Source organism: Dysidea avara, chromosome 15 (assembly GCF_963678975.1).
Source record: "Dysidea avara chromosome 15, odDysAvar1.4, whole genome shotgun sequence".
Lineage (NCBI taxonomy): Eukaryota > Metazoa > Porifera > Demospongiae > Dictyoceratida > Dysideidae > Dysidea > Dysidea avara.
In genome coordinates, this window is record NC_089286.1 from 1,156,871 (window position 1) to 1,179,256 (window position 22,386).

At 37.5% G+C, this 22,386-nt stretch overlaps 4 protein-coding genes and 1 long non-coding RNA gene across 7 annotated transcripts in view; 4 read left to right on the forward strand and 1 right to left on the reverse strand.

Moving 5' to 3' along the window:
* Positions 1-22,110, forward strand: part of LOC136245645 (uncharacterized) — an 85,705-nt gene extending 63,595 nt beyond the window's left edge. Inside the window, exons 2-12 of one of the 2 annotated variants that reach the window (XM_066037142.1) lie at positions 17,673-17,794; positions 17,843-17,917; positions 17,990-18,124; positions 18,171-18,221; positions 18,282-18,353; positions 18,408-18,443; positions 18,496-18,549; positions 19,160-19,192; positions 19,253-19,333; positions 20,569-20,625; positions 20,973-22,110. In XM_066037142.1, the coding sequence (XP_065893214.1) occupies positions 17,673-17,794; positions 17,843-17,917; positions 17,990-18,124; positions 18,171-18,221; positions 18,282-18,353; positions 18,408-18,443; positions 18,496-18,549; positions 19,160-19,192; positions 19,253-19,333; positions 20,569-20,625; positions 20,973-21,989 (1,733 nt within the window). In that variant the 3' untranslated portion in view covers positions 21,990-22,110. The remainder of the gene's footprint in view (positions 1-17,672; positions 17,795-17,842; positions 17,918-17,989; positions 18,125-18,170; positions 18,222-18,281; positions 18,354-18,407; positions 18,444-18,495; positions 18,550-19,159; positions 19,193-19,252; positions 19,334-20,568; positions 20,626-20,972) is intronic. The other variant, XM_066037143.1, reaches the window with a different exon arrangement.
* LOC136245863 (uncharacterized) lies at positions 4-1,355 on the forward strand. The gene is made up of 5 exons (XM_066037325.1): positions 4-105; positions 149-341; positions 395-486; positions 537-1,040; positions 1,092-1,355. The coding sequence occupies exons 1-4, from the start codon at positions 4-6 to the stop codon at positions 840-842; spliced, it is 693 nt and encodes a 230-aa protein (XP_065893397.1). The 3' UTR covers positions 843-1,040; positions 1,092-1,355.
* Positions 1,924-6,853, forward strand: LOC136245661 (uncharacterized). Its single transcript, XM_066037153.1, has 10 exons — positions 1,924-4,302; positions 4,349-4,853; positions 4,905-5,045; positions 5,097-5,246; positions 5,292-5,463; positions 5,516-5,667; positions 5,712-5,885; positions 5,928-6,308; positions 6,359-6,619; positions 6,666-6,853. The coding sequence occupies exons 2-8, from the start codon at positions 4,350-4,352 to the stop codon at positions 6,189-6,191; spliced, it is 1,557 nt and encodes a 518-aa protein (XP_065893225.1). The 5' UTR covers positions 1,924-4,302; position 4,349; the 3' UTR covers positions 6,192-6,308; positions 6,359-6,619; positions 6,666-6,853.
* Positions 2,116-4,326, reverse strand: LOC136245662 (uncharacterized). 2 transcript variants are annotated; one of them, XM_066037155.1, is made up of 6 exons: positions 3,940-4,326; positions 3,805-3,882; positions 3,019-3,753; positions 2,773-2,953; positions 2,623-2,711; positions 2,116-2,556 (listed from the first exon to the last, which is right to left on the reverse strand). In XM_066037155.1, exons 4-6 carry the CDS (start codon positions 2,921-2,923, stop codon positions 2,230-2,232), a joined length of 567 nt encoding a protein of 188 aa, XP_065893227.1. In that variant the 5' UTR covers positions 2,924-2,953; positions 3,019-3,753; positions 3,805-3,882; positions 3,940-4,326; the 3' UTR covers positions 2,116-2,229. The 2 variants fall into 2 exon arrangements, with proteins under 2 accessions (XP_065893227.1, XP_065893226.1); XM_066037154.1 differs by lacking the exons at positions 2,116-2,556; positions 2,623-2,711 and having other exon boundaries at positions 2,765-3,753.
* LOC136245663 (uncharacterized) lies at positions 6,888-8,472 on the forward strand. Its single transcript, XR_010696048.1, has 2 exons — positions 6,888-6,972; positions 8,245-8,472. It is a non-coding gene; the product is annotated as an uncharacterized lncRNA (long non-coding RNA).
* Positions 22,111-22,386: the final 276 nt, after the last annotated feature.

Sequence of the window (22,386 nt, forward strand, 5' to 3'; positions counted from 1 at the left end):
CTAATGGCTGAAACAAGTGCAAACAAGCACAAGTGGATTGTTGATAAAAAGCCGTCTGTTTTGGAGGTTATCAAAAAATTTCCTACCCTTAAAACTTTTGACATGGTATGTACTCTATTAGTTTCATACATACAATTGTGTATTGCAGCTTTTGGTGGATTTTGCATCCATTACCGTTATGGAGGACCCTATGAAGAGTTTTATGGCCAACTGGAAGATCTGGATTCCCAAAATTTACCAAAAAGTCAAATTGGAGGCTGGATTGCACAGGAAAACGTATTTGTCTTTTCTCCCTTTAATATCACAATACGAAGATAAATCAGTTGAAGATATTTGTGAAGGTAAACATGCAGTACAACTATATATGTGGTACAGTGTAATTTTTGATATATAGATCCAGATATTTTGGTGCTCTTGCTTTGCTTGCGAAAGCTATTAAACAGCAAAATGCCAAAGAAGTGTACTGAATTTTTGGTCTTTCTGGAGGTATGTACATGTACAGCTACATTTGCTATTGTTGTCAAATTATACTACAGGATGGTGATGATATCGACAAAAAAGTTGAGGAAATTACTGAAAATGCTCCATACATGGTGCAAGTTGGTTCTGTGACCACTAGGCAATGGTTTATTGCAATTGAGAAAGGTATACTGTTCTCAGTTGACAACTTTGCAAAAGCAGTGGTTGCAATGATGGCATGCTATTACGTATTTGACATTGCTTACCCTAAGCAATGGAATTCTTGCCTTTTGTTCATTGAGAAATATTTGCTGACCCCGAAAGGGTGCCCTTCGTTGAATGCAACTCAGCTGGGAGTAATTGCAGATATTGAAAACATTTGACATTTAATAGACTGATGAACATTTGTTAGATTGTACATAGGTTCATTGTACATTGTTTCTTTTTAGGTACAATTATTCTTAATGCAAATTTTGCATCAATTAAAGTTGCAGTTGTTCATTGTTTGTGAGTTTCTTAATGTAGGAGAAACCTTGATGACACAGCTGTAACAAATCTGAAAGAAGAAAAAGAATACAAATGTAAGCATGTTAACTTTACAGTGGTACATTTACTATTTTTTTATTTGGCAGTGGCTCCTGAGCACACAAGTACAACAAAGGCTAGGAGAACAATGAGAAGCCACTGCATTGAAAGGAACAGAAAAATTGGAAGCCTGACTGTGTTAATTCAAGGAAGCCACTGGTGTAACCTCAATATCAAAGGAACACTGGACATGCCAATATAACAATTTAACCATGTTATTATACAAAATAAAATGACTTTTTAACACATGTTTTTGATGTTAATTTAGCACTTTACCTGAAGATGTCAATATAGCACTATAGTGATTGGTCATTTTTGGTACTTGCAAATAACACATGATTTTTGTGTTATAATTACACCTCCCTTTTAACAGTGCATAGAGCTGTACTCTAATTTACTGTAGTGGATATTTTGCATTCAAATACTCAACTATTTTGTAAGGCCTTAGTGATTTTCTGTTCTCATCAGCATCCACTTGTATTTTCTTTGCCACATATACCCCATTATTAAAGATGTAGCTAACCAGTGATATCAAAAAGATCGAGTATGTGCAGTTCAGTTTATAAGATTACTGCCCTTATATACTAGCTACCTTGTTCACTGTAGTCACAAACTCCTTAAAGATTGTGCATTGAACCTTCTAATATTTATATGTTATTAAAATTCTGCAATCACAAAGGACAACTATATAATGTAGCTACATCTGATGATCTACTTCAGATGTAGCTACGCATAGGCTGCTATAAGATCAATTCTGTATGTATCTAAACAGATAACTACCAGTGATATAGATTAGTTCTGTATCTAAATAGCTAACTACTAGTGATACAGAAAGTTGAGGTATGAAAATAAGCCTATAGCTATATATAGCCATACACTGTTAAAACAAGGGTGTTCCTGAAACACCTTTTGGGGTGTTTTAGTTACCGTTATTGTCAGGCTCCTTAAAAAGGTGTTCCATTACACCCTTGCAGGAGTTTCCAAGATAACTCTCAGAAGTGTTTGCACACACCCTGAGGTGTTCCATTACTCCTCTATTTACAGTCAAAAATGATTTAAATGAAATTAAATGATTTAAATGAAATACAATGATTTAAATGAATTACTAGCAAGAGTATATATTATACTACACAAAAGTTGTTGAAATTGTACACACAGGTACATACACTGTATTCACACAGAGTTTCATGACGTTGTGTCCATTTTCTGTAGGTTACTAACAAGCTTCAGTGTAGCAGGTGGAAGTGGCTGATCATCAACCAGTTTGAAAATGTAATGTTGGATGAAAATCAGGATGGAACAAGTGTGCTTTGGGAAAATTATGTCAAAGGTGAAATAAACACCCATCAAGTCCATCACACCATCTTGAATAGATCTTGATATGACAAAAACCTGCTTCTCACAGCACACAAATGTTTGAGCAGACACTTCACCAGGACGACCAGTGATAACCAAATACAGTTCAGTCTGTTCAATGGCAGAAACTTCAGCATCTACATCAATATCGGTCCTCTATAAAAGTAGATATGTGTATGGATAAAGAGATGATCATATTATATGAAATGTACAATAATGTACCTCAAAATGCTTCATAAAAATAGTGATCTTCGGAAATCCGCGGGGATACAGAAGTCGACTCAATATTTCCAAGTAAGCCATATCATGTGCTTTTACAAACAGCATTAACTTAAAAATAAGCTATTTAAGTGTATCTGCATTTGTGCTTACCTTCAGGTTTGGGTAAATCTAAACCCACCTGCATGGATTCCAATAGCTTCTTTATGAACGGTCTATTGGCTGATTCTATCTTTGCCAGCTCAACAACTTTTGCACACCATATCGACCAGTCCTTCATATTATCCTTTACACTTCCTTCCATGTGTGCAACAGCCTTAAATTCTCGTCTTACCTAGTATGGTTAAGGATATAACTATAGTGCACATACCACAGATTATGTACAGCATATCCACAAACTTGATTGCAAAAATGGAAACTTTGTCACGACATCAGAAACTAGGGGACAATCGGTCCTTATCCATTCTTGTCTTTTCCCCTGTGTTAAAGCCATCAACCTCTTTACTTCACTTGGATTCTGCTTCCCCCTTTTTGAAACTTTATTTTTGTACTCTTCTTCCAATTGTTGCACTGTTTCATCATACTCTTCGTTTGAAACTTCCTCTTCATTTTCAACTCTACTGCACTTTGCTACAGACTCAATGCTATGTTCTCCTTTGTCCAATCCCCTTTTGCAGCCCTTTCTGAAGTTCTTGAAGGAATTCCTTAGTGCTAATTTCCATGATCCCTATAGTGAACACTATAACAACATATTTACAGGACTGTTGACTTACACAATTGCAGTCTGGATCTACCTTATCGCAGAGCTCCGGATACTTTTGTAACAGCTTCGTACACAGTTGTGTACTGTTCTGGCTTTGGATAAAATGTATAAGCTGTGATGTACATCCGAAGTACTTGGATTATTTCTTTTCGTGCCTTGAATGTTGTCACCCCAGTTCTTACAGCATCCTTGACAGCATCCGAAAATGTTCTAAGTTGTGGGATGGTAAAGTTTAAATGCCAATTACTGGTTGACACTGGTACTGCAGAATATGGTGAAGGACTGGCAATTGGAATGGGGGATGATTCGGTTGAAACACCAGCACATGATGATGATGTACTCTCATCTAAAGTATTGCTTAGGATTTGAGCCTATACAAGGTTCATCTCTGATTTATACAATCACTCCAAATATTTTCTTACCTCAGTTTGAATGGTTAAGTTAGTTGTAACATCAGCACTCGATGAACTTGCATCTAAAGTACTGCTTAGCGCTTGAGCCTACATTTGGTTATGTGAAACTGATTTAATACAATGATGCTCCAAATATTTTCTTACCGAATTCTTCCTAGCTTCGTTTAGTATTTTCCGCAATTTGATTCGATCTCCAACAGCAGGTGCTACTTCTTTTAGATCTTCCTCCTCCAGCCCAACAAAAAGTTCGCTGTTGATTCGATTGTCTACAACCGCTGTAACAACACTACTGCGTACTCCTTGAGACAGAAGGAATTCTCCAAAGGCCTCACAGCTTAGCGTCTCCTCTTCGTCACCACTCATCTCCTAGCACGAGGCATCTCACGAGACACGCAGTGTGCATTATTTAAAGTACTGTATACTTGATGCCTAGTGAGCATTCGTTGGAGAAAATTTAACAGTGTTGTACTTTATATCGACTAAATCATCGTCTTAACTTTAGGGAAGGTTAGCTCTATATCTATGTAAATTGTACGACGTTTTGTTGTCTTAGAATGTTTCGTAAACGCCAAAACTTGACATGTTCACTGTGCTCAGCTGCTTCACACCTAAGCTTTGACATATCTGACTACGTTAAGCATATCAAAATCTTTCATGCCCATGATCCATCCTTCAAAGTTACGTGTGGAATTGGAGGATGTCAACAAACATACAGTAACTTTCATACGTTCGTGAATCATGTATCTGGTATGCATAACACTGTGACTCCTGCATCTCAGTCTGATAACTGTGATGCACACAATTCAGCAGCAGATGACGAGCAACCCAATGATGACTTTGATAGTGGTGAATGCAGTTTTGGTGGGGTATCTTATCAAGACTTATTGTTCACAAACAATAATGATTCACTATCACCTCGGGAAATGATGAAGAACACAGTTGCAACATTTTTACTTGGGTTAAAAGAAAAGTTTAAACTCACTCAAACATCAATTCAAGGACTTGTTGATGGAATATCAGCCCTGATTAGTCAACGTATAAGTCTTTTAAAGTCGGAAGTACGTATCACAATGTTAATCTATGCTGTGCATATGTCATATATTTTTTAGGTTTACAAACTGTTGCACCAAGCTGATTTCACTGGTTTTGAAGGCCTGGATGAATGTTTTGAGCATCATGAACATGTGTTTTTAGGATTAGAAACACAGTATCACCAAGTCAAATATTACAAGGAACACTTCAATCTAATTGTATGTAGTATATATTAATCCTTTTTCCATAATACTGGATTTGTCTTACAGGAGCCTTTAAGGGTGGTTCTTGGTGAATATCGTGCGTGGAAAGGTTGGGGAACTAAGCGGAAGTGTGTTACAGAACAAGATTGCCTGATGTATATACCAATATTGGAAACAATTCAGAGTCTTTTGAATAACAGTACTTTACTATCAGAGGTTTGTTAACACTTCTTATGGGTTATTGGCATACAGTAATTTCAGATTGAGAACGGACACCAGTCTTCATCAGTTTCCAGTGATTACTGTGATGGGAAGGCTTACAAATCACATCCCTTATTTGGAACTGATAAGAAGGCTCTGCAGTTGTTTCTGTATTTTGATGAGTTGGAGACATGCAACCCATTAGGATCCAAAGTGAAGATTCATAAATTAGGTTCGGATTGAATTTTATTAAAGAAATATGCATTATAATATTTGAAATACAGGTGCTTTCTACTTTGCACTTGGAAATATTTCTCCAAAGTATCGCTCTCGAATATCTAGCATTCAGCTGGTGGCATTGGTCAAGTCAGATTACATCAGTTGTTATGGAATGGACACGGTGTTGAAACCAATTGTTGAGGACATCAAGAAATTGGTAATAGTTGTATTATTTAAAGTTGGTTGAGTTTTATCTTAAAGGAGAGAGGTGTTGATATTGTGATCCATGGAGTTCAGAAGACAGTCCGAGGAGCCCTTGCAGTAATATCAGCTGACAACTTGGGAAGTCTTGCTTTAGGCGGATTTAAGGAAAGCTGTTCTGCTTTAAGAATTTGCAGACATTGTATGACATCTAAAGCTGACTCTAAAACAAAGGTGCGTAGCCTGTGCCAGTATAGTTATGTAACTTTTCTAAAGTTTTTAGAGGAGCAGTTTGAACTAAGAAATGAGAATGACCATAAAGATCACTGTAAATTAATTGAAGCAGACAAGTCTGGTGCTAAATCAAAAGAGTTTGGGGTCAACAGAGATTCAGTGCTAAACGAATTGAAGTATTTTCATGTATGCAATGGGGGACTTCTACCAGACATAATGCATGACATCCTTGAGGGTGCCCTTCAATATGAGGTCAAACTGATGTTGCAGTGGATGATAGTCAGCACATTACTTCACACTGGATGATTTTAACTCTCGTTTGGATGGAATACATAGAATTTGGTTATATGGAATCAAAAAGCCGCCCTAGCATTGTATCAGGAAAGACAATAATGTCTGAGGGCAATTCATTGAAACAAAATGGTTTGTTGGCATGCAAGGGTGTACTAATATTATTAATCAATGATTTTTAGCTTCACAGATGTGGCTTCTAGGACGGATTTTGCCAATCTCATTGGTGAATTTGTTCCTCAACAGGATGAGCATTGGGAGCTTTTTTTGATTATGATGGAAATTGTGGATTTGCTTTTTTTCTCCTACAACATCTGTTGACCATGCAGCTTACTTGGCTGCTCTAATAAATGACCACCACCGTGATTGGCTACCCTTTATCCAGACAGCAGCATTCTGCCTAAGATGCATTTTTTGGTCCACACACCTAGATTGATGATCCAGTAAGATATAAATTGAAGATCAACTTAATTTATTTCAACCTTGCAGATTTGGACCTCTGGTTCGTCACTGGACCATGAGATTTGAAGCAAAGCATTCATACTTTAAATCTCTTGCTCGAGCAATCGGAAATTTCATTAATCTGCCATATACTCTTGCAATGAGGCATCAGTTATACCAGTGTTATTTAAATAGGAATGAGGAACAGCTACCATGGAAATCTGAAATGGAAGTTGGTCCAGTTAGCACAGATTATCAATGTACATATGTAATACACATGGTTTTTTGTAGGTTCAGCAGTGTGTGATGACAGATTGAATGAAACATTGAATCAGCCTTCTTTGAGTGCTTACAGGTTTGCATCTAGATGTGTTAATTTTATATGTAGTATGTCTCAGTGTTTGTGTGCGTGCGTGCGTGTGTGTATAGCCCAGTTGTTGGATTGCAAGCCCAACTCTTGGACACCCTGACCCTGCCTGATCTCCATCACACAGTCAGGGACAGGTCTGCTGCCATTAGCTGCACTCCAAAGGTGCATTACCAGGCCCACCACGAGGAGGTTGGCAGCACGGGCCCACATTGCATACACTGCATGCAATCATGGAATAGGTTGATTCAGCTTAGGTCCTCATTACTGTTTGTGGCTTATCCCCCTTCATGTGGCCCACCTAGTCTAAATAAATAGTCTTGTAAATGGGTTACTCAGCCTTCCAAGGCTAGGTGGGTGGATGTGTCTCGTGGGGGGTGAGGAGTCCGGGATGAAGAAGTCCCAGGACAGATGGTGAAGAAGTGTGAGGTGAGAGGCAGCATAGCCAAGTGATTAGAGCATCAACCTGGTAATCAGAAGGTCCCAGGTTTGATGCTCGGGTCGAGCCAATTTGGTGATGTTATTTCCTTGAGCAGAAAACTTTGCTCTAATCTTCCCAGCTATTAAATGGGAATCTGGTGTCCGCTGGGAAAGTAGTCCACCCAACTGTAACATCAATGGATACCTGGTGTTAACTGGGGAAGCAAGAGTACCACTGTCCATGTCTTACTAATGGATGGGGTTCAGGTGGGACTTTGGATACCTACACCATCATCCATGAGGATGGTACAGCCCTACTGCGGGGTTATAGCTTTCCCACAACAGAAACTCCTAGCACAGCTCCTAGTGCCTGCTTAGTGCACAGGCAGCCTAGCTTCGCTGGGTCGGCATGACCATCTGACGGCAGGCTAGAGACTTTGCTTGGTGTGTGTGTGTGTGTGTGCAGGTATGTGTGTTTACAGATTGGTGTGCTTGTGGGTTTTTGCTTCAGTCCACCAGGCTGTTCAAGTAGGGACCTGACGGTCTAGTGCCAACTGGAGTGGTGCACAAGTGTGAGCAGTGCTAGTCACTTGTTAGATGTGATTTTGTGGCATTGTAGTTAAGGATTTACTTTCTACACTCGGTGGTTGTGTGCTTTTGTGTTTCATGCTCTGTGTATTCACGGGGGGGTGTATGTGTGTGCATGTCTGTGTTCATTGGTTGTATGTTTTTGTGCATGCCTGCTTGTGTGCTTGCGTTTGTTTGCATGTTTGTTTGTGTGCTTCATGTGTGCCTGCATGTTGAAAAGTGTATTATGATATGTTTGCTTTATACTTGCAGTTGTAGCTGGATTAAAGTTGACGGTGATGAGTACAAGCTTGACACTGGTGTCATAATTGAAGTAACTGATGACATGCCAACGATTGGAGTGATTAAAAAAATATTTTGATTGACGGGCAGACAATTTTTTTTTGTTTAAATGCATACAAATGTACATATGATGCACATTTTCGTACTTATATTCTAGACGACAATGCTACTTGTCAGATGATACCACATTCCAGTTTATTTCATTCAGGAACTGTTCACATTCGTACATCACATATACATGAACTGTATAATAGTTTTGTAATTTTACCTTTTGCCTTATGCACACCCTAGCTTGTAATTATTTTAGATTTCTAAATTATTTTAGTGGACTGAAGAATTCCTCAGTGCAGTAATATTGGGTGATATAATTTGTTTGATCTGCTCTTCTATGACAAATAATCAATCTAGTAATGAACATATTATGGCATGTTGTGTGATGCTAAGAAAAAATAACTTTACACCCTCTTTGGTGTTTAAGATACACCTGAGGGTGTTTAAATGCACCCTTAGACAACAAGGGTGCAATGTAACACCTTAGGGGTGTTCATTTACACCCCAAATGGTGTGGGTGTTACAGTACACCTTTCGAAGGGTGTACAGGAACACCCTTGTTTTAACTGTGTATTGACCCGCATGCTGATTTTCTGATGAAAAAAAAACAAACAGAATATCACAAAAATTAATAATGGCCTAATAAGTCTACTGAATATTTTAAATTATTTTTTCTCTAAATCTGATAAAGCAATCAAGTATAATTGAAAATTTCCCCTTATGTATGTTAACTTGTGATCAACCTCACAAAGAAGAAGCAAACTAAGTGTCTAAGCCCTAAAGGTAGTCATATATAGGCTGGCTGTTGTGGAAATGGCTAAATATGGTGGAAGCATGAAAATATTGATATATTGAGGTATTTAATTTACAGGTTCACTTGCAGGTTACACACTGAAATGAGCTCATAAATGCTTACTAAGCTGTGCCATGCTTTAAGGCATTGTAGTAGTAGACATGTACACAGTTCATTCTAAATGCAAGAACTGTCATAATTATGGTATACATTCGGCAGTTTTTAAAAGTTAAATTATTTCGTAACAGTAGTCAGTCAATCATGGACTCATAGCTTGTGGGGAGAAAATTGTAAAAGGCTGAAAGACTATTGCTAAAGAAACTGTTACTGAGAAAGCATGGCACTATTCAAGCTATTTCAGAGGCTAAAAAAGAGGTTAGTTGTGGCTAAAAGGCTAGTTGTAAATGACTTTTGGTTAGTTGTAAATAGTGATTTGGCTAGTTGTAAAAGTCAGACTAAAATAACAAGCTGTGTTAAAGTCAAAAATTACATACATGTGCTGTGTATTTTTAGCTACAGGGATTTTACTAAAAGTACCTCAAGATCCAGTCTTGAGATTGCCATTTTCAAAACTTTCCACTTGTGGTCCAATAAATTGCAAGTTATAGTTATGGTCATTAATTTTCCCAGTCCACTACTGATATAAAATCATTGCCTTAAAATCTTATAAAACAGTAGTTTGACCTAAAGAATTGGCTTGTATATCACTGTAAATTTGTTTGCTATTTCCTAGTTTCAGGTCTCAGTCACTTATCTCAAATTGCTTCCAGATTTGATCTTGCCACAATTATGTTTCAACTAGGTAAATATGCTTCCACACTCCCCTGAAATCCCTTTAATCATTCCCTTCACTGAATCATAATTGTAGTGCATATTTCAGGTCATTGATTGCCTTGGCTTTTACACATACAAAGCAATATGACGGTACATAGGAGTCTTTGGTTTGCACACTAAATTAGCAAAATTAACTAGTCTCGATTATAAAACCTTGGATTATTTTCAGTGTACAGCTAGAGTGATACAATGAACATTACAACATTCATTTGTTTAACAGGGGAACTGGTATTAAATTGTGAATTTTTTTACAAAATTATGCACAACAGCCACTGTATGTACACATCTGATATTGGGTGCGATCAGCTAATTGAAAGGGAATAATTATACAAAGTGTAATGTACAATTTTAGTACACAGTAGTGACCCCTATGTTGTACTGCCATTTGAGCAGGTACTGCAATACCATTCATCATCAGGTGCAGTGGTAATCCCAACACAATTCCTAATGTAATTTGAATGTATATGATATTACAAATAAATTCATATTATCCTTACCAGTGATACCACAGATTACATTTTTCACAGCAAATCATGTCAACATTTGCACAGACAAAAGTGCAAGCATTACAAAACTAAAATTTTAAAAGTCCAATAATATGTCAACATTTGCACAGACAAAAGTGCAAGCATTACAAAACTAAAATTTTAAAAGTCCAATAATATTTTTTTACATCCAAATAAGTACATCAGACTATTGAAATTCATGTGTTTACAAATTCCACTCACCTATTCATTACTTAGTACTATAGACATAACCTCTGCCAACCTGTCTCTGGTATTGTTTAGGAAGCCGATCACATAATTTTTTGTTAAATTTTATGAGTGGCTTCATACTGTACATAAAGACTTTCATGGTTTCTTATGACATAGCATGGCAAAAATATGTCTTGGACAAGCATTTACTATATTCTTTTTCAATTCACTGTACTTACCACCCACATTATAGTGGTAGAATCTCATAGCATCACACAAGGCACAACAGAGTTGCATAACTTTGCAATTGGCCTATAATTGTTTTTGTTTTGTAGCACATGCATGATATTATGTTCAGGAATAGTTTGAGCTCCAAGACCTCTTGCATCCATATCCTTATGGTAGTTTATTTTCTAATTTAATAAGCTTTCTGCACACTAGTACCAGTGCTGTTTGGTACGTACTGGGCTTTTGAAAGCACAGTGTTTTTACAGTGGAGGAAGGTGTAGGCACAAAAGCTTTTCAGTGGAGCCTCTTCTTGGTCACAGTGATTTCATAAGTTAACGAAATTCATGTGTTACTCACCCATTCATTCATTAGTACTAGACATATCCTCCGCCAACCTGTCTCTGGTATTGTTTGGGAAGCTACACAAGCATTCTACTTGTTAAACCTGTTTCTTGGTTATACAGTAACATTGCATTCTGTAGTGTCAGTTTTATCTAATTTCATGAGTGGTTTCATACTGTACATAAAGACTTTCATGTTTTATTATGTAGTACGCTGACATTATAGGATGGCATGTCTTCATTATTTTTGGCTCAATGACACAACGAATACAATGCTAGTTATCAAACAAAAACATTAGACCTAAAGATAACTTCAGTCAGGTCCACCCAGCTCTTTTGTTTGTGCTTTATAGCATATTTAAAGTTGGCTCAGAGTATAATTCTGTTGACGCCTGGATTATGCACCACAAATTGCTATATCAATTAGTGGTAAGTTTGACAGGGATTAGCATTTTGTGTTTACAGGCTTCTGGTTTAAGGAGGAACATCTGTGTTTGTTTAGTTTGAACCCACCTAATTAAACTTTCCTGACTAATGAAATTAACTTAACCCATGACTGAATGCAATATATTTCAAAAATAATTTTATACTCTGTAAAATTCAAAGTGTGCTTTTAGAGGCCTACACAAGTCATAGACATTTCTTATAATTCTATACAGTACTTTGCTACTGGTCATGCTGTATTAGCACATCTCTGTAATGAGTTTGCTGAACTGCATTGTGTCCATATCTTCACTGTACCATGGCTGCCTGACAAATTGCCAAAATTGACTAACTTCTTAGGAAACACCAAGCACTGAAACTTCATATATATCGTACAGAAGCTTAGAACAGTACATGTACTTGGTACCAAAGCCAAAGAACTACTTCTCTAGTCAATACTACCTTATACAGAAAACCACTAGGTGGTTGTAATTTGTGGTCAATTGTATGCCTTCTGGTTGATATGGTGAGTGGTATGTAAGTTACATGGTATTTGTGTGTGGACTGTTACAGTAATAAATTGTATCTTTTATTGAACACAGCACCTACACTGAACATGTAGGTACATGTAGTAGCTGGATTTACTATTACATACAACCAGCGTTGTATAATCCATGATGTCTTTTTGCACTTTAACATTAAATTTCCACCATGGTCATTTGAAATTAGATAAACATGTACCACAAATTATGGGCAATTAGTGGTTTATGGTGTATAAACTGGCTGTAAATAATGTTGTGGGAGTACTATCTGGTGGCATCCTAAACCTTGAAAATTCACTGGTCAACTCAAAGCTACCACATATCAATGATTATCTGCAGTGATTTGTGAAATTTATGTTCTGGTCTAGTGTCTACTTGCTTGATCACTCAGCAATAGGTCAATAATCCATAGCAGTATCAGAACTTGCATGAGATCAAGACACACGGTAGTGTGTCGTGCGGCCCAAGAAACCGGCGCGCCACACCGTGAGTATATTGACAGGAAGAACGAAAACGTCATTTTCACACCTTTGTATCTCAGTGATCACTTATCTGATTGGAACCAAATTTGCTACACAGTTGCCCGCCAGCCAAGGGAGTCTACATTCCAAATTTGAAGGAAATCGCTCCAGCCATTTCCGAGATACGAGCTGCCAAAATTTCGTTTTTTTTTCTTCTTCTTCTTCGTCTTTTCGCACACTTGCAAAAATTGCTATAACACGCAAACGCGTACTCCGATCGCCTTGAAATTTGGCACACAGAAAGGGAGTACAAAGGCGAATCCTAGCATCAACTTTGGTACAAATCAGATGAATGGTTCAGGAGTTATGACCGATTATTCGCGTAAAACAAGATCGATTTGTTGTCACGCCTACAGGGTAAACCGCTTCATGGAATGAGTTGAAAATTGCTATGTAGATGGAGTAACCATCGTAGGAGTGCCTTTTGGTGGTTTGAAAGGAATCGAGATAAAGACCACGGAGATATGACACAAAACCCAACCTGTGTCACAATTACGCGATCGATTTTTATGAATAAAAAAGTATTAGTTTTCACGCCTACTAGACAAACCGCTTAAAGCAATGAGCTGAAAATCGGTGAATAGCTGGAATAATCTTCATAGAAAGTCCTTGCAGTAGTACAGAAGAATCGGATTACAAACCACTGAGTTATGATTCGAAAGCCAACTCCGTGTAGCAAATGCGAGATCGAAATACTCTAATAGAACAGTCACCCTAATAGAGCATTCGGCTAATTTATTTACTCCATTATAGAATTTTATTACATCACAAGTTATTCTGTAGGGAGTTCAGCTGCAAACAGTTAATCTTATAGACAGTTCAGCAAGAAGACAGTCACCATGTGGAGAGTTAAGCAAATATATCACTATAGAGATTCAGAACATTACAAGTCACACTGAAGAAAGTTCAGCTATAAACAAGTTATGCACTGTGTAGAGAATTCAGCTACAATTAAGTCACTCTCTAGAGAATTCAGTTACACAGAATTCTGCTACACACAAGTCACTGTGGAGAGAGTTCAGCTACAAACAAATTACCCTTTAGAGTGATCAGCTACAAACAAAACACTTTGCAGGGTGTTCAGCTGCAACAAATCAATTACCTTTAGAGCGATCAGCAATGAACAAATCAACACAAATCTACCTGTAGAGAGATCAGCTAGAAACAAACCACCCTGAAGAGAGTTCAGCTACAAAAAATCACCCTGTAGAGACATCAGCTAGAAACTAGACACAATGTAAGGAGTTCAGCTACAAGCAATCACCCTGTAGAGAGTTCAGCTAAAACAAATCAACCTGCAGAGAGATCAGCTACAAACAAATCACCTTATAGAGAGTTCAGCTACAAACAGATTACCTGTAGAGAGATCGGCTACAAACAAATCAACCTGCAGAGAGATCAGCTATATACACACAAATCAACTTGTAGAGAGATCAGCTACAAACAAATCACCCTGTAGAGAGATCAGCTAGAAACTACACACAATGTAAGGAGTTCAGCTACAAACAAATCACCCTGTAGAGAGATCAGCTACAAACTAGACACAAAGTAAGGAGTTCAGCTACAAGCAAATTACCCTGTAGAGAGTTCATCTACAAACAAATCAACCTGTAGAGCAATCAGCTAGAAACAAATCACCCTGAAGAGAGGTCAGCTACAAAAAATCACCCTGTAGAGAGATCAGCTAGAAACAAATCACCCTGAAGAGAGGTCAGCTACAAAAAAAATCACCCTGTAGAGAGATCAGCTACAAACAAATCGCCCTGTAGAGAGATCGGCTACAAACAAATCAACCTGCAGAGAGATCAGCTACACACAAATCAACTTGTAGAGAGTTAAGCTACAAACAAATTACCCTGTAGAGAGATCGGCTACAAACAAATCAGCCTGTAGAGAGTTCAGCTAAAACAAATCAACCTGCAGAGAGATCAACTACAAACAAATCACCTTATATAGAGTTCAGCTACAAACAAATTACCGTATAGAGAGATCGGCTACAAACAAATCAACCTACAGAGAGATCAGCTACACACAAATCAACTTGTAGAGAGATCAATTACAAACAAATCACCCTGTAGAGAGATCAGCTAGAAACTACACACAATGTAAGGAGTTCAACTACAAATAAATCACCTTATAGAGAGTTCAGCTACAAACAAATCACTCTGTAGAGAGATCAGCTAGAAACTCGACACAATGTAAGGAGTTCAGCTACAAGCAAATCACCCTTTAGTGAGTTCAGCTACAAACAAATCAACCTGCAGTGAGATCACCTACAAAAAAGTACCTTGTACAGAGTTCAGCTACAAACAAATTACCCTGTAGAGAGATCGGCTACAAACAAATCAACTTGTAGAGAGATCAGTTACAAACAAATCCACCTGTAGAGAGATCAGCTGGAAACTAGACACAATGTAAGGAGTTCAGCTACAAGTAAATCACCCTGTAGAGAGTTCAGCTAAAACAAATCAACCTGCAGAGAGATCAGCTACAAATAAATCACTTTATAGACAGTTCAGCTACAAACAAATTACCTTGTAGAGAGGTCGGCTGCAAATTAATCAACCTGCAGAGAGATCAGCTACACACAAATCAACTTGTAGAGAGATCAGCTACAAACAAATCACCCTGTAGAGAGATCAGCTAGAAACTAGATACAATGCAAGGAGTTCAGCTACAAGCAAAATCACCCTTTAGTGAGTTCAGCTACAAACAAATCAACCTGCAGTGAGATCACCCACAAAAACGCACTTGTACAGAGTTCAGTTACAAACAAATCACCCTGTAGAGAGATCAGGTAGAAGAATTCACCTTGTAGAGAGTTCATTTACAAAGAAACCATCATATAGAGAGTTCAGCTACAAAGAAATTACCCCATAGAGAGTTCAGCTAGAAGAAGTCACCTTGTAAAGAGTTTAGCTACAAAGAAACCATCATGTACAGAGTTCAGCTACAAAGAAACCACCTGTACAGAATTCAACTACAAACAAATCACCCTGTATAGAGATCAGCTAGAAGAAATTACCTTGTAGATAGTTCAGCTACAACAATTCATCCTGTAGAAAAATCATGCTAGAAGAAGTCACCTTGTAGAGTGTTCAGTTACAAAGAAACCATCATGTAGAGAGTTCAGCTGCAAACAAATCACTCTGTAGAGAGTTCAGCTACAAAGAAACCGCCATGTAGAGAGTTCAGCCTCATACAAACCACCTAGTAGAGAATTCAACTACAACAAATCACCCTGTAGAGAAGAAGTTACCTTGTAGAGAGTTCAGCTACAAAGAAACCACCATGTAGAGAGTTTAGCTGCAAACAATTCAAATGAAGAGAGTTCAGCTAGAAACAAATCACCCCGTAGAGAGATCAACTGGACGAAGTCACCTTGTAGAGAGTTCAGCTACAAAGAAACCATCATGTAGAGAGTTCAGCTGCAAACAAATCACCCTGCAGAGAGTTCAGCTACAAAAAAATCACCCTGTTAAGAGTTCAGCTAGACGAAGTCAGCTTATAGAGAGTTCAGCTACAAAGAAACCATCATGTAGAGAGTTCGGCTATAAAGACACCACCATGTAGAGAGTTTAGCTGCAAACAAATCACCTGTTACAGAGAGTTCAGCTACAAAGAAACCATCCTGTATATAGTTCAGCTACATTTCAAGTCACCCAGTAGAGAGATCAGCTGCAAAAAAAATCCTGTGGGGAATAATGAGCATGTAATAAATATATGTATATAATTTGTATAATTACTAATAAAATCAAAAATAATTGAAGTACTAAAATTCTTCTTTAAGTTCTTTTCTTCTTCCTGTGGTAAAGAAAAAAACACATGGGTTAAAAAAGCCCCAAAGCCAGCCATAGGCTGGCTTTGCAGTATACAAATACAAAAAGAAGTGATATCTAATCAAAAACAGCCAAGCTGTAAAAAAAGGTGCGGCCCCCAAAAAGGCCATGGTGAAAAAAGATGTGAAATCCAAGGTGGCGGCCAAGAAATGGCTGTGATGGTAGGTTAATGGTTACATTTTAATAACGGCAATTCAGGTGAATTTTGTGCCGCTTGGTCTTGGCACCAAATTCACCTGAATTGTTGTTATTAAAATGTAACCATTAACCTACCATCACAGCCATTTCTTGGCCGCCACCTTGGATTTCACATCTTTTTTCACCATGGCCTTTATGGGGGCCGCACCTTTTTTTACAGCTTGGCTGTTTTTGATTAGATATATATTTACACACATAAACATGCACCTGTGAGAACCTGTTTGTTGGCAATATTTTGTACATATTGATCAATTGTTTTACTGTAGATGCATGTGATCATGCTGTTGTTCAATTTGATGAGGAGGAGGGGTGTACGTCTGTTGTAGAAGATTTTCGGATACAATCAGATATTAAAAAGCTATCTGAAGGAGATAGTTGTATTGTGCTGTGGGACGATTGAGTTTTGTACCCAGCTACTTTTGTTATGGCAGGTAAATATACTTCCATCACGGGTGTCGGAAGGTCTTTAATTCATTTATGAATGGATTTGTGTAGTGGACCACTGGTCCACTAAGGGGTTGTTATTATACCGCATAAGCAACATCTATATTCACAATTTGCAGCTTCATGGATGCAAATGGGATAACCTAACCTGGAAAATGTGGTTTCCTATAGTGACTGATCAATTCTATTTTTCTGTACCTATGTATCATGTCATGCATTCTAACAGAAACACTGTGAGCACGTAATAAATGTATATGTCTGTGAAATGCAAAGCTAAGATTTATGTAACTCTCACAAATTCATGCACCATTGATATATAGCCAAAATAGAGCTTGGATAATTGATAGTGTGTATTGGATAATTAATTGTGTGTATTATTAAATTGTCTTACAAGTTCCTACCACAATTTGCCCATATGCTATAAAAGAAATGAACAAGAGACCAAGCCATGCAGTTCATATTATTGTTGTGTTATATTCTCTGTTGTAGGATCAAAAGATTGTTGCAATAAAAAAGAAGACGAATTGCTGAACGATGAAGAAAAGGAGAACAGAGGAGTTAAACAAAACGTCACAAACGAGAAAGCTGTTATAGGAAGGAAATTGATTGAAGTAGGTATATGTCCATTTGAAAATTTCATTATAGTAGATCAATCATAGACTAATGAAGCTCAAAGTATGAGTGAAGAAATAGGAAGAAAGAAAACAAAAAGAAGAAAAAGAAAACTGATACAAGTATGAATGTGCTTCATGTGCAAGTTTAACATATATATAGGTGCTTCAATAATTTGTTATTGTTCCCTTTAGGTAAACAACAATGAAGATAAAAGCATGAAACATGACAATGTATGTGCAGGTGTTTTATGTTTATTGTGCATGATATATAAAATCTTTCAGGAGGCTGGGAGAATGGGCAAGCAACAATCACAGAAGACCAAAAATGTATTCATTTCTTATTATGTGACCAAGTTTGATGCTTGTTTTCTAGGAAACTACAAAGAAAGGCAAACAAAAGCAGCGATCAAAGAAAGCAAAGCAAGTGAGTATACATAGTACCAAGATCTGACACATATTCATTACTAAAATATATCTTATATAGTTGGATGATGATGATTTTATTTTAAAGGTTGGTGAAGCTCCCATACAAGAAATTCCCATGAATGAAATTGAAGTATGTGTAAATACATTACCGTGCTAAAAAGTACTGTATTTTTGTATTTTATAGATGACATCAGATGATTTGGATACTTGGAATGACATTGTAAGTGCTTTAAATAAATATATGTACAATTGTTAATTAATGTATCCTCTAGATCATAGATCAGCACAAAAATGTTGATGATGAATACAGTGAAGATGATATTGAAGTGGGTACTTTTCTTTAAAAGCACAGTTTTCTTAGCTGTTATCTAGCAGTGGGTTTGTAACAACCATACTTACATTGTGTAATTGTGTAGTTTTGGGCTTCGCAGAGTTGGTTGATTGTATAGGCTGACACTGTGTTTCAGTCAGATTTTGTGCCTAGTGTTTTGTTTCTTGTGTACCATCAATTATTGGATGGATTCACAATGATGTACAATACTGTATAGTCAAAAAAAACTGTCACCACTGCTTTGTCTAGTGATGATGAATGATTGTTGTAGGAAACTGTTGATGTTGAATTATCTGACTACCAGGGCAGTGTGTCAAACAAGAAAATTGCTCAAGTTCATGTACTAAATTAAATTATTGCCCCCAGCAAATGCCATCTTAGGTGTACCGATACATTTTCAACACTTAAAAAGGAATAAATGAATAACTAGTGCTCTGAGAAAAAGTTAATATGCTAATTTGTATGGTACTGTTGACCCAGTAGTGTATTTTCAGCATAGTCAATGTACAGATCAGATGATAAAAGAAATCTGCAACCTATGTTGTTGTTTGCTTGAGATGGTCTATGTAAATTCTTACATTAAATTTGTTTTAATTTATTTACAGCATATGAGAGATTCTTTTGGAGCAATGAACAAAGTATGTACTGTGTACTAGCATTGGAAAACTTGGTCATTTAATTATTGTAATTTTACATAGGAAATTGTGGTACCGGTGGCTATGGGTTTGAGTGATCGTGAGCGTGACCGTTCCGTGCACCACTACACTGGTGGTAGACAGGTGTGTACTTCAAAATGTATACCATGTATAGCCTTTTCAAGTTGTGCAGTTCTTGGTTCCTTATGTTGCACAGCAGCATAACATGTGAAGTTATGGATGCTGACTACTGTCTTGTAACCATTTTAGTTGGCAGTAAGTCACACGAAACGTGGCATTTTATAGCATGGATCTTGAAAATCTGTGATAGCTGTGCAACCTGAGGTACTTTACTATTATATCTATCACAAACTTAGCTCTATTAGCATTAGGATTATCAGTATATTTGAAACTCACTTGAATACTTGGCTAATAATATAATAGTTTGAGCTAACTTTATTACTCAGTATGATAGGTACAAGACTTGCATAACCAGTCATACGCTAAACATCATGGATCTATAACTTATTCTCCCTTAGAAAATTACGTATAATTTCTCTAGAGGCTTAATAAGGTTACTAAATCCTAAATCCAATAGAAACCTGCGATGGGGTTACTAACCACTTAGTAACCTGTGGTCTCGCCAGTGGTTGTTTACTACATTCATCAAACAAAAGTCGGCAAAAGCCAAATACACAGTACCTTTACTTTTAGCTTACTTTATGGACAAGACACACAATATTTGGGCTGATCGTTCTATTGCCACATGGTGGCGTGGCTGACACTTACTATCAGCAACTCGACTCTGACAACAACAGCCGCAGAGTTTTCTACTTTCTTTTACTCTCCTGTACTCACTTCACTCAATCAGAAGTTTCTAAAGGCTTACAATACTGGCTAGCCAACACACCACTTCAGTATAACTGGGCACAATGCGATGTTAGTGTGGCGCTGCCGATTAACAAACTTAACAAATATCTCACAATGCTAACAGCCATTTTGCCACTTGTTATAGCTTACTTTCTACACTAGACAATCATCATTGGTGCCGTTCTTCTAGGCATAGTAGCTACTATGGTATGGTGTTGACACCTCGAAAAAATCTCGATTCGAGTACCCTCAGTGCCACTTTCTCTCAATCTTTCTTTGCCTGCTACGCTCAGAGAAACTTTCTAAACTACTTAAAATGGGCCGACTTCAGTTTCTATGATTTAGTGCCCCTCTGATGATGTGGGCTCAACTACCCACAAATCAGGTCATTAAATTCACGTAGAAACCTTGTCGGCTCGTTCTAACTATAACTGTGGAAAATTTGAGTAGTTCTAAAATGCTTCCGTTTAGTTACTTTAGTTACCGTTGTTAATTTTAATTTTTTCCAGCAGGAATTAGACATTCATGAGCTAAAGAAGGAATTAAAAATTGAAAGCACTGAACAGGTAAGAAATACATACTTGTGCTAATGCTTGTGGGGAATCAAAAGTATGCATATAGCTACAATAAATTTCACTGATGTCATCCTGAACAACATCAGTGCTTAGAACAAATACAGAAAAAAGCAGAAGCTAACAATTTTTTTTGTATGTAAAGCACAGTCATGGCTACCTTCTTATTGCATATATTTGATTCTCTACATGCATTAATAATCTTTGTATAGACTCACCCATTCACTAATATTAATTAAAAGCATAAATTATGACACAACTTATAATATTGGCACACTAATGTAGTTCAGTTTAAGTAGCTAAGTCTCTAAAAAAATCATAAAACTTTTTCTTGTTTATAGAAGAAATCTTTAGTGGAGCTCAGTTCAACTGTTGGGAAGCTGAGAAAAGCAGTAGAGGATTCGCAAAAAACTCTTGCGTCTATTCTTACGAAAAAGTTCAATCCCACCGATACCATATCAGTTGGATTCAATTCATCAAATGTACAAGTTCCATCCCCAACAGAGTGTATTATGATACCACCAAGTCACCAGTCATCACTTAGTCCACTTACTACCACTACAGAGCCTTATCAGGGGGAGCTACCGCCAAATGCTGAAGAGAATATGATACCACCTAGTCATGAGTCAACTATTGCTGAAGCCAACCCTGCAATTGATCAAGGGACGAATGTTACAGAGCCTGTGGTAATTACACCAAATTCTGTGAGGACCCCTCCTACCCCTAATCGTATGGTACCAGCTGGAGTACTACTTGATCAAGGGACAAATGCTACGGACCCCATTGCAGTGAATCCAAATTCTGTAAAGCCTTTAGTGAGGACCCCTCCTACCCCTACCTGTATGGTATCAGTACAAGGGACAAATGCTATGGATCCCATTGCAGTGACACCAAATTCTGCACAATTTTTTGTGAGGAACCCTCCTACCCCTGCCTGTTTGATACCAGATCAAGGGACAAATGCTACAGATCCCACACCAAATTCTGTGAGGCCTTTTGTGAGGACCCCTCCTATCCCTAACTGTATGGTACCAGTTCCAATGCCCACTACGGCTTTATCAAACATGGAGCTCACATCCATTTACAATACTAGTTGCTCTAGGCGCAACTTTTCTGTCAACTTAGTCAGAAGATTATTCACTGTTTCGGTGAGGTGCTTATCCAATGTGTCTGGAAAGGGTAGAAAATCACAGTTAAATCCTCAAATGATTCAATATATCCGATCTTTGACATTCCAGTTCTTTCCTCTCCAGGGGTATGAAAATGAAAGAAAAGAGTGGGCTGCCTGCGTCGTTTCTATCGATGAAAGTTGTAGGAGGCTGATAAACAAACCTAGTAGACAACAACCACCACAGTGAATACTTCAGAAACGTTAGTAATAACTATCTAGATGATTACTGTTATCCCAATTAATAAGTGATTACTGTTTCCTTTTCATGAATAATTCCTTTCTGCTTAATTATTACTGAAGTCAATGCATAAAAAAATGTATATAAAGTATAGCTATGTAGTTAAGTATTCTACAGAACTTAATTGTATCAATATCCACTTGGATTTCCCTCCACTTCTATAATCCTTGGTATCACTTTATGCAAATGCCCAATGTACTTTTTACAAACAGTTGGAGTCCGTGTCTGCCAAAATTGTTGAATGCCCTCCTTCAACTCTTCAAGGTTTAATGGCTTGTAAGAGCTTCTTAAAAACTGTTTCAGTGATCCCCATACATTTTCGATGGGGTTAATGTCAGGAGATTCT

Coding starts and splice junctions, on each gene's coding strand:
- LOC136245863 (XM_066037325.1), top strand. CDS start 4: ATGGCTGAAACAAGTGCAAACAAGCACAAGTGGATTGTTGATAAAAAG. Junction 106..148: donor CCCTTAAAACTTTTGACATG/GTATGTACTCTA, acceptor TGTGTATTGCAG/CTTTTGGTGGATTTTGCATC. Junction 342..394: donor AGTTGAAGATATTTGTGAAG/GTAAACATGCAG, acceptor TTTGATATATAG/ATCCAGATATTTTGGTGCTC.
- LOC136245662 (XM_066037154.1), bottom strand. CDS start 4,158: ATGAGTGGTGACGAAGAGGAGACGCTAAGCTGTGAGGCCTTTGGAGAA. Junction 3,883..3,939: donor ACGAAGCTAGGAAGAATTCG/GTAAGAAAATAT, acceptor AACCAAATGTAG/GCTCAAGCGCTAAGCAGTAC. Junction 3,754..3,804: donor ACTTAACCATTCAAACTGAG/GTAAGAAAATAT, acceptor AACCTTGTATAG/GCTCAAATCCTAAGCAATAC.
- LOC136245661 (XM_066037153.1), top strand. CDS start 4,350: ATGTTTCGTAAACGCCAAAACTTGACATGTTCACTGTGCTCAGCTGCT. Junction 5,247..5,291: donor ACAGTACTTTACTATCAGAG/GTTTGTTAACAC, acceptor CAGTAATTTCAG/ATTGAGAACGGACACCAGTC. Junction 5,886..5,927: donor AAGCTGACTCTAAAACAAAG/GTGCGTAGCCTG, acceptor ACTTTTCTAAAG/TTTTTAGAGGAGCAGTTTGA.